An 11,440-nucleotide genomic window follows, 5' to 3' on the forward strand; every position below is an offset into this window, starting at 1 on the left:
GTGGAGGAAAGCTGCAAGGCCATGGGGCGAATGTACAAACTCCTTACAGACAGTGCTGGCAATAGCATCCGAATCAGGGTTAATATCACTGATACAGAGAATGTCAAAGTCTGCTTTCTGGCAGAGCAATCCATAAACTAAACATAGCAGTAAGAAATATACAAAAATTAAATCAAATATGTAGTGCAAAAATCGTGAGGTATTGTTCACGGGTTGGTTCAGAAATCTGATGGTAGCAGGGAAGATGATGTTCCTAAAGAGTCTGTGACTTCAGGCTTCTGTAGCTCCTCTCGGGTAGTAATAAGAAGATAGCATGTCTTGTGTGAAAGGTCCTTAATGACAGATTTGCCTTTGTGAAGCATCGCTTTCTGAAGATGTGCTCATCAGTGGAGAGGCTGATGTTGCTGACATAGTTTGCAACCCTCTGCAGCCTTTTCCAATCCTGTGCAGACCAGACGGTGGTGCAGCCTGTCAGAGTACACTCCATGGTACATCTGCAGACACTTGCTCGAGCCTTTGGTGATGTGCCAAATCTCAAATTCCAAATGAAATCTAGCTTCTGGCGTGCCTTCTTTGTAATTGTGTCTGTTGGGTGATTACTGGCACTTCAAAGCATTATGCTAGCTGCTACACGTTATGCTACCAACTGTTACCACCAGGATCAAACCTGGGTCTCCAGCGCCATGAGACTGCGGCTCCACCCACCGCAACGCTGTGCGCCAGCTCCGATGTTGTAGGAACCGTAGACTTGTACAGCACAGACACAGGCCCGGCGTCCCAAATGGCCTTTCCGCCCATCTACAGTTAATCCCATTTGCCTCCATCGAGGTGAAGCAACATGGACAGGTTTGGAGTGCTCCACTGTTTCATTTTAATTTCTAATCTTTTTCTATTGATTTTAAAAAATATATAAAGACAAATACAAATCAGGAGAAGTTATATCAAATACATATTCCAATAGAAGTACAAACAACAAAAAAGGAGTGTACACTGTCAAAACCATATATGGTATAATATTGAGCTCCTCAATATCCGCAACTCCTCTTATCAATTCAAAAAAAAGATCAAAAATTCCCATTATTAAGAAAAAGAAAAAAAAACACTAAACTAACCTAAACAAAAAAAAAAGAGAAGACTGGAGATATAATTACAAAAAAAAAGGGGGAAAATCCTTCCGGTCAAATCTGAAAAATCACGGAGAAGAAGAAAAAAGATTACCTAAAAAAGTGGAAAAAAAAAAGTTCAAAAAAAAAGAAAATTTAAATCATATGAAAATATTGAATGAAAGGTTGCCAGGTTTGCTCAAATTCAAAAGATGTATCAAACTGTCTCAACTTCCACTATGGAGAATCAGAGAGCTGAGACCGTAAAGAATTTCCAGGAGGCTGAACCTAAAGTTAAACCTGCCCCAGCATCATCATTTACAAAAAAAAATTGCAAAACCAATCTCTGAATTGCTAAGGAGAATCCTGTTGCCTTGATAAGTTTGCCCTCACTCAAGTCACCGTTTCATGGCCAAAACTCCCCATGTCTGTGTCGTATAGCTCTGCTCAAAAGTGCAGGGTTGGTAAATTGGTTTCTTATTGCTGCATGTACTGAGATACAGTGGGGGGAGAAAGTATTTGCCTGCCACCCGTACAGATAATTTCATTACGACAATACACTGAGGTCATATGGGGGAAGGCAATAACAATGCAGAATAAAGTGCTACAGTTAGAGAAGGGGCAGAGCAGACAGCTAATAAGGTGCAAGTAGATCATGAGGTCAAGAGTCTATCTTGTCCTACTAACGGACTGTGATAGTGAGGTAAATCCAGCATTGGATTTATTGCTGACTTGGATGACGGAAAGCTCGTAATTGATTTATTTGGCATGGTACAGCAGGGTAGTGTAGCAGTTGGCCCAGTGTTTTACCTCTCCAGTTGTGAGATCGGGGTTCAATTCCCACCCCGCCCCTGTCTGTAAGGAGTTTGTGCTGCGACTGTGGGTTTTCTCGCAGTGTTCCTGTTTCCAAACACACATGGTTAGAGTTGGTGAGCTGTTGGTGCCAGAAACATGGCGGCACTTGTGGGCTGCCCCCAGCACACCCCGCTGATTTGATTTGTTACAATTGATGCATCTCACTGTATGTTTGACATATGTGACAAGTGAAGCTAATCCTCAGTAACAGTGAGATAGAAGCTATCCTTGAGCCTGGTGGGACGCGTTTTCATGTTTTGGATCTTGTGTCGGATGGGAGAGAGGGGAAGACAATCAGAATCCGACTGATTATCGCTGGTTTAGATTACGTGAAAATAGTTCTTCTACGGCAGCAGTACAGTGCAGACATAAAATTACTAAATAAATTGTACAAACCTGAAGGAAAAATAGGGCTGGCTGGTGGTGTAGTGGCATCGGCATTGGACTTCAAGGCAGATGGTCCTGAGTTCAAACCCAGCTGGGTCCCAACCTGGGCAGCAGCAGTATCTGTGAGGAAGAAAGGCCTTCTGTATCTTGCCATGAAAACCCTATGGACCCTATGGTCCATGAGGTCACGAAGAGTTGGACTCAACTGAACAACAACAAAAGGAGTAATGAGGTCCTGTTCATGGACCATTGAGATTTGATGGAGGAGAGGAAGAAGCTGTTCTTGAATTGCTGAGAGTTTGACCTCAGGCTCCTGTATCTCCTCCCTGATGCTAGTAACAAGAAGAGGGCATGTCTCAAATAGTGCAAGAAGATCAGGGGTGAGTGTGGTCTTCCTTTATTGACATTAATTGGAGGCTTGCAGGACAGTTATCCATTTGGTGACTGAAAGGACGTTAAATGAGAGGTTTCATTCTCTCTCCCAGGGTGTGAGGGCTGTTTGGGATGAATAGAAATGTAGCAAGAGATCATGAACTCTCAGATATTGAAAGAATATTTTTCTTCATAAATATTTTAACTCTGAGATGAATTAGACCATTCAGATTATATGATGTAGGAACTTGAGAGTGTCGACTTGGAACAGATGTAGTTGGGGGAAATGCACAACAGGAGTGTGGAGGTTGTTTAGAGAACACCTGCATGGGTTTCTGGATAAATGTCTTATTATAGGAATGGAATTGTCACCTTATTGTAGACTAGGTTAAAGGGTCGGCACAACAATGTGGGCTGAAGGGCCTGTACTGCTCTGATTTTTTTTTGTTCTATATGTTCTGCAGGAAGGTGCAACCACAGATTTAGCAGCATTATTTTTGCAAAGTCACACGAAGAATGGAGCATGTCCTACATAAATGAACACACTTATAAATGCTTGTTAATTTATCAGTGAGCATTTTACCACTGACTTTAGTAACTTTCAGAAAAGATTGATGCCCCTTCCAAACAGGATCCTCTGGAATAATCCTTTAATTCTTCCCTCTTAGGGATTTAGACTCCCTGGATTAATACTGACATCATTAATCTGCCCAACCTTTCGTGGGAGGATCATCCAATTAACAGTTGGGCAGCTAGATGAATAGAAAGGGTTTAGAGCAGGGGTTCCTAACCTTTATGCCAATGAACCTTGCCATTACCGAGGGGTCATGGACCCCAAGTTGGGAACCCTTGGTTTCGAGGGATATGGATGAAATGCTGGTAAGCAAGACTAGCTTCTATGTGCCACTTGGTCAGCATAGATGAGTTGGGCCAAATGGCCTGTTTGCCTGTTGTACATCTCTTAATACATTGTGTAAAGCAGAACTTGCTGTCAGTAATTTGGCTGCCTGGTGTATGCCTTCACTGGTGAATGCAAAAACCCCCATGGCTCTCCTTCATTTGTCCACAGGTGGTGTGACTACAAGCCCGTGGTGATCGAAACACACTGAGCCAAACACGCCAATGATCTCGGATCAACCTTCCTGTTTTCTGCTGCTCTTGTCAACCGCAATCTTGCCAGGACCTGGAATTTCTGCTGCGGAGCTCGATGGGCATCTTACCTTAAAGGGCAGTGAACAATATCCAGCAGTAAATGACGGGAAGGAGGAAGCAGCGGGAAACGGTGCAGATTTTGGGGGTTGGGGTGTTGGTGTCGACCCTACCTCAGGTCACCTGTTGGAGAGTGAAGATTTGGAATCTGGATGGTGCATTTGTGATAAACATGAACAATTACAAAATCCATGAACAGCACCCCATGTTTCTGTGAGGAATTATCTCCACTGGATCGGAATTGTTAACTCTTCCTCTTTGGCCAATGGTAATGAGACTTGGTAAAGGGCACCCTAACTTCATGGTCTAATGTAATGCATGAGGATTGGTTCTAATGACCTGGGTTTTAGGGTGCATATGGGGAGCAGTCGGTGCTAAATTTCCGAGTGGTTGCACTGTCAAGGTTCGTGATGCATATTAACAGCAACGAGCCCCCCCCCCCCAACCACTTTCTAATACCAACATCTCTCCCTCCAGTACCCACTCCCCAAACCGGGTCACGAGTCTCATCAGAACAGTGAGGATGGCACCTCTGACCAGGACTTCCCCACCATCTCGAGCTCTATCCTTGTGTGACTCCCCACCCTGATAGGAAGCAGAACAGCTTCAGTTCATCTGATTGTTTGAGACAGAGTTTTAAAGTGTTGGGTGCGTTCAAGCTATTAAATGAAGAAAGGGTTATTATTTTTAGATGCTCATGGTTTTTTTTAAATTTGTGGATTTCTTGAGATTGGGGATGGTTGTCTTGTTTTGTGATTCCACCTTGCCCGACTCCTATTAGTGCTGGGGAGCAAGGGCGACCTTAAGCCAACTGTCCTGTTAAAGCTGGGTGACTTTCATGCCTCGTGATTGTTGGGAAAGGGATTTAATAACCTAAAGACGAGTAGCCTAAACTTTGGGGTTTCCTGCTGGTTACGTACCAGACAAGTTGTCCCCTTTTCTTTCTTTTATTCACCACCCACCTGCCACTTCCCATCTCCGATCAGTTTGTTTCAAGGAAGATGGGAATGAGTTCATAATTGTTGAAATGTGCAAATTCTTGGATTCCTTGTGACTCCAGGAAAATCCCCAAAAGTTCCAGGATTATTCTTGGAGGATTATCAACTTCTGCTGCTGTTTTCTGTTCTTTATGTAGTCCTGATCCCAGTGGATTGGTGAGGGAGAATGGGATCTTTCCAATGAAGGGAATTGTCCTGAGCTCATTCATGACAGGGTATAAAGAAAGGAAGAGGGGAGTTTGACTTGCCCCTTCTTAAGGGTGGTGAGAGAGAGAGAGAGAGAAGAAATATTTGTGAGCAAACATTTAACTAATTTGGGATGAGGAGGCAGGGGCCGTTCTACATCTGTCCTCCTCCCTGGGTGCTTCCTGTCCAAGGCTGCAAGCCCCATTGATGCCATCTTGGGAAAAGATGCTTCAGGTTTGGATCTCCCTCCTTACTTGGACAGAATTTAGGGAAAGAAGACAATTGAATGACAGTTTGTTCACAGGGAAAATTTGTAAAGAAGTGGCTGATGGAATACTACACCTCCCTTGTCTAAGTATTTGAGATTCACAACTTAAAAAATAAATAAATCTGTATGGAGACTTTAGGGATAATTACTTAGTGGGACTGGAGATCCTGTGTTCCTCGGCATATTGTTGTTGTTTGGAGTTTGGTTCTTGCTAATGATCAGTGATCCAGATAGTATCAGTTATCTGAAGTATTTATGGGTCATTAACTTGTTGAATACATTTTTTTAAAATATAAAAGCCAACAATCCAATTGAAGGAGAGAAATAATTACGTATCTGTTTATTCCCACCTCTTGGAGATAATATGGGACTTTCCATTCTTAGAGGCAGAGTCCTCTTATAGGAACACTGAGCAGCTAACTTTTTGTATAAGGGTGGAATATGGAGGGGGAAAGGTGAGGTGGCCAGTGATATCTGTGTTCTTGATCTTTTGTTCTCCCCCTTGTTGTATAATCTCTTCCTTTTTAGAATTGTTGCTGAGGATCTTGAAATCACAGCCCCTTTACACCGACCTGGGTTTATACTCTAAAGCCCTCCACGTGGGGCAGAGGGTTGTGGAGATCCCATGTGAAGAATGTTTCTGTGAAATATTTTTGGGAATATGCTGCTTACAGGATTGACTCATGTTTGTGTGTTTCTGGAGAATGGACGATTTTATTTTTAGAAATTGTAATTTATCAATAAAATATCTTTTATTTAAAGAAAGTCCTTGGGGGGGGGAAATATATATTTTAAACATGTTTATCATGTTATTGACACTGGTTTATTAGATAAAGTGAAAAGCTTGTCTTGCATACTGTTCATACAGATCAAATCATTACACAGTGCATTGAGCTAAAATAGGGTAAAACAGTGACAGATACAGAATAAAACAAAACTGCTACAGAGAGAGAGTCAGAGGTAAACAATAAGGTGTAAGATCATGAGGTAGTTTGTGATGTCATGAGTCTGCATTATTGCACTAGAGAATTACTTAATATTCTTTAACAGTGGGATAGCAGCATCCATCATCGGGGACCTCCACTGCTTAAGAATTGCTCTCTTCTCACTGCTGTCATCAGGATGAACGTACGGGAGCCTCAGGACTCTCACCATCAGGTTCTAGAACAGTCACTACCCCTCAACCAACAGGCTGTTGAACCAAAGGGGACAACTTCACTTGACCTCACTGAAATGCTCCCACGGCTTATGGACTCACTTTCAAGGACTCTTTAACTTGTGTTCTTGATATTTATTGCTTATTTATTATTATTTCTTTATTTTAGTATTTGCACAGTTTAATATATTTTGCACACTGGTTGAACACCCAAGTTGGTGCAGTATTTCATTGATTCAATTATGGTTATTATTCTGTTGTGGACTCATTGAGTACGCTCATGAGAAAATGAATCTCAGGGTGGCATATGTCCTTTTATAATACATTTACTCTGATTTTTGGACAGTGGAATAGAAGCTGTTCTTGAGGCTGGTGATGCACATTTTCAGGCTTTGCATCTTCTGCTCAATGGGGTTTGCTGCTTGTGTGTGTGTGGGGGGGCATTTTGGGGTTCTATCTTACATAACCACCGTAAGACTGTATCACTTACCAGCTAAGCTTGAAGTTTGGGGATTTATATATTTACACCAATATATGCAGAACACCGTTGACTCTTGATTTACCTGGTTTAAGTTACTATATGACATAGTTACGAATAAAATAGTGTTTTGTTACCAGCAAAACCAGACTCCAGGTGTGTTCCATTGCTGCTGAAGCTTTTTAGTGTTGTGTGCACGTAAGCGGTCCCTTCCCCAGGGTTGCATGCACATAACAACTTTGGGACACTCTAGTGTTTCTGTGGATGTCTGTGAAGAACAAGCATTTCAGGTTGCATATGCATATATTTCTCTGCTATTAAATGGAACTATTGAGAAGAGAATGTTCTTGGTCTGTGGGGTCTGTGATTACGCCGGCTGCTTTACTGAGGCAGTGGAAACTCTAGTTCATGAAGGGGAGCCTGGTTTCCGCGATGTGCTGAACTGCGGTCACAGGTAGAGCAGTGGCCAAGCGGTGATGCATCCAGACAGGATACTTTCTATGGTACACTGATTTAAAAACAGGCATAGCCCCATTGATTGATACTTAATAGCCTCCCAAGGGGTAGAATCCTGAGAATGGAGCTGTTAACATGTGGGTAAAGGAAGGAAATAATAAGTTCACTTTTATTGTCAAAGGATTTGAATTCAACAGTGGAAATGCATCATCTCAGTAACACAGGTTCATAAGGTACAAAACATAGACATAGCAACAGAATCGGGCCTTTTGTCCCATCAAATCCTGTTGAGACTGCATCTGGAATTTGTGTGAGGGTCTCGTCTGCTTACCTCTATGCTTGTGATAGCAGGAATGTAGTGAAGCTCTTCTAGGATTGTCACCTTGTTGTGGTGGAGAGGTTTATGACCTCCTGAGATCCCTAGAGCAATGCCGTCTGGAGCTTAGCTCCTGATGGGGTCACCTGTGGCAGTAAGGTCAAGGGGAGAGGTTCCAGACAAAGTGATCCAACCAAGACTTCAGCGTTGGAGCTGGCAGAAGATAATGACACATCACAACAGCAGTGAAGGTGGAGGAAAGCTCCAGGAGTGAAGGGTCCCCAGTTTTGCATTCCACGCCATTGGATCCTGACTGTGTGGTGGCTACCTGTGCATCAGCCTCTCCACATTAAACAGGGTCAAGTGGAAACATAGAAAATAGATGTCAAGCACTGACGTCCTCTATTAAAAGTGACCCATTAGGAGAACATTACACAACACAAGTGAATGCATATCTATGGGTTATGGACTATTTGAAATGTATAAATTTCTCAAGGGGCTTAACAGGAAGGTGGTTCCTCACTTGGCTTATCGAGAACCAGCAGTCACAATCTCAAAATGAATACTGTAGGTCAGTCTGAGATGAGAAATTCCTTCTCCCAGCGGATATTCTTTTGAATCTGCCAGCCAGAGTGTGGTAGAGGCTTGGTATACAAGATTGGGGGTTATAAATGGGGTTAATGCAAGCAGGCCTTTTCCACTGAGCTTGGATGAGACTGGAATTAGGGGTCATAGGTTAAGGGTGAAAAGTGAAATGTTTAGGGGGACAACTTTCGAGGGTGGTGAGAATGCCGATTGAGTTGCCAGTGGAAGTGATGGATGCAGATTCAATTGCAACACTTAAGAGAAGATTGAATAGGAACACGGATAGGAGGGGGTTCGAGGCTATGGTTGAGGTGGGAGGGACTAGGTGGGATGGACCAAATGACCTGTCTCTGTGTTGTAGTGTTTTATGACTGGTCACTGAATTAATTCAAAACACAGGTTAATACAACTTTAGATGCTCAAGCATAGGGTTAAAGGGGGGAAATGGGCTAAGGTCAAGGGCTGGTCATGATTTCATTAGATGTACACCAGGCTGAATAGCCTATTGTTGATAACGCTACCTGACATGGCACAAAAGGAATGAATAAGCACTCTACCCAAAGGCAAAACAGAGAGATGAAGATTTTACAAGCGACAGATACAATTTATGCAGTGCCTTTTGTCCAGCTTCTGGTTAGAAATGAAAGAAATTTTGCAGTCAAATGATAATGTTATATAGGTGAGGTAGATCACAGAGCAGCGTAGTGAGCTCCCACTGCCAGCAATGAAGCTCAGTCATGATTGGGGGACCGTACACAAGTCCATGTATCCCAGGAGATAGAGTGGTGAAGAAGGAATTTGGGATTCTTGGCTTTATTAGCTAAGGGATGGACTAAGAGTCGATTGCTGGTGGCGTTGTGGGCTGTGTAGGGGGCTTTCAGAGGATACAGCAGAATGCAGATCATAAACAACATGAGATTCTGCACATACTGGCAATCTAGAGCAACAAAGAAAATGCTGGAGAAACTCAGCAGGTCAGGCAGCATCTACGGAGAGGAATAACGAGTCAACATTTTGGGCCAAGACCAATCTCAGATATCAGTCTCAGATATGGAGTTAATTCCGAACATGGGTGAGGTGTTGCACTTTGGAGATCAAATGTAATGGGAAATTACACATTAAATGGCAATTAAATGCTGGCTCAGTTTTTTTTATCTTCTTGCACTGCCACACCCCGTCCTGGTTTAGCATTTCCTGTTTTTTGTTCCTTTTCTTTAACCATTGCTTCGGTGGTGCAGTTGGTAGAAGCACTGCCTCACAGCGGGTTCAATACTCGCCTCTGGCACTGTGTGTGTGGATAGCACATTAAGTGGTACAGTCCAGGAACAAAGCAAGGCTGTTCAGACCCCACCCGATGTCTGCGCCGAGCATGATGCTAAGTGAAACTAAACCTTTTTTGTCTCTGCATCTCCTCCATTCCCTGTATATTAATGTGCAGCATCGTAACCAGCACCAACACTGTGTATGAAACAAATCTTACCCTACACTTTACCCTTCTCAGCTTAGCAGCACTGATATGGCCATGGAGCTATGGTGTTGTAGCCATTACAGAGACTTGATAAGGTACCCCATGCAAGGCTTATTGAGAAAGTAAGGAGGCATGGAATCCAAAGGGACATTGCTTTGTGGATCCAGAACTGGCTTGCCCACAGAAGGCAAAGAGTGGTTGTAGACAGGTCATATTCTGAATGGAGGCTGGTGACTAGTGGTGTGCCTCAGGGATCTGTTCTGGGACCCCTACTCTTAGTGATTTTTATAAATGACCTGGATAAGGAAGTAGAGGGTTGGGTTACAAAAGTTGGGGGTGTTGTGGATAGTGTGGAGCGTTATCAGAGGTTACAGTGGGACATCAATATGATGCAAAACTGGACTGAGAAGTAGCAGATGGAGTTCAACCCAAATAAGTGTGAGGCGGTTCATTTTTGGTAGGTCAAATATGATGGCAGAATATAGTATTAATGGTAAGATTCTTGGCATTGTGGAGGATCAGAGGAATCTTGGGGTCCGAGTCCATAGGACACTCAAAGCTGCTGCACAGGTTGACTCTGTGGTTAAGAAGACATACGGTGCATTGGTCTTCATCAATCATGGGATTGAGTTTAGAACAGAGAGGTAATGTTGTAGCTATATAGGGCTCTGGTCAGACCCCACTTGGAGCACTGTGTTCAGTTCTGTTCGCCTCACTACAGGAAGGATGTGGAAACCATAGAAAGGGTACAGAGGAGATTTACAAGGATGTTGCCTGGATTGGGGAGCATGCCTTATGAGACTAGGTTGAGCAAACTTGGCCTTTTCTCCTTAGAGCGACGGAGGATGAGAGGTGATCTGACAGAGGTATATAAGATGATGAGAGGCATTGATTGTGTGGATAGTCAGAGGCATTTTCCCAGGGCTGAAATGGCTAGCACAAGAGGGCACAGGTTTAAGGTGCTTGGAAGTATGTACAGAGGAGATGTCGGGATAAGTTTTTTACGCAGAGAGTGGTGAGTGCGTGGAATGGGCTGCCAGCAACGGATACGATAGGGTCTTTTAAGAGACTCCTGGATAGGTACATGGAGCTTAGAAAAATAGAGGGCTATGGGTAACCCTAGGTAATTTCTATGGTAGGGACATGTTCGGCACAGCTTTGTGGGCCGAAAAGCCTGTATTGTGTTGTAGGTTTTCTACGTTTCTATAACGTACAGAGGGCTGAAGGTGGCCACGCAAGTAAACAGGAAAGTAAACAAGACAGGTGCTTACCTTTATCGGTGGAGACAATTAGTAAAGGAGTCAGGAAATCAGTTGGCAGTTTTATGAAACTTAGTATTGTGTGCAGTTCTGGAAAGATGTAGAGGTCTTGAAAGCGGACCAGAGAGGTTTACCAGTGTCCTGCTGAAGTCGGACACTAGTCTGCGAGTCCACTGGCTTGGAGACAGTCCTGCCCTGTGTGTGAGTGGGAGGGAGGAAAGGGCAGGGCAACATTTCGCTGTAGTTATTTTGCTGCTTGTGTTGTTCTGCTGAACATGCTATGAAAGCCCCGGAGTGTGGGTCGACACTTGCAGGCACATCCTTAGGTTGCAGACGCAAATGAC

General features: G+C 43.5%; 1 protein-coding gene across 2 annotated transcripts in view; it reads left to right on the forward strand.

Moving 5' to 3' along the window:
* LOC140718363 (early estrogen-induced gene 1 protein-like) overlaps positions 1–7,146 on the forward strand; it is a 33,066-nt gene extending 25,920 nt beyond the window's left edge. For both annotated transcript variants that reach the window (XM_073031977.1, XM_073031987.1), the window contains exon 12: positions 3,787–7,146. In XM_073031977.1, the coding sequence (XP_072888078.1) occupies positions 3,787–3,826 (40 nt within the window). In that variant the 3' untranslated portion in view covers positions 3,827–7,146. The remainder of the gene's footprint in view (positions 1–3,786) is intronic.
* The last annotated feature ends 4,294 nt before the right edge of the window (positions 7,147–11,440 follow it).

Source organism: Hemitrygon akajei, chromosome 2, assembly GCF_048418815.1.
Source record: "Hemitrygon akajei chromosome 2, sHemAka1.3, whole genome shotgun sequence".
In the NCBI taxonomy this organism is placed as follows: domain Eukaryota; kingdom Metazoa; phylum Chordata; class Chondrichthyes; order Myliobatiformes; family Dasyatidae; genus Hemitrygon; species Hemitrygon akajei.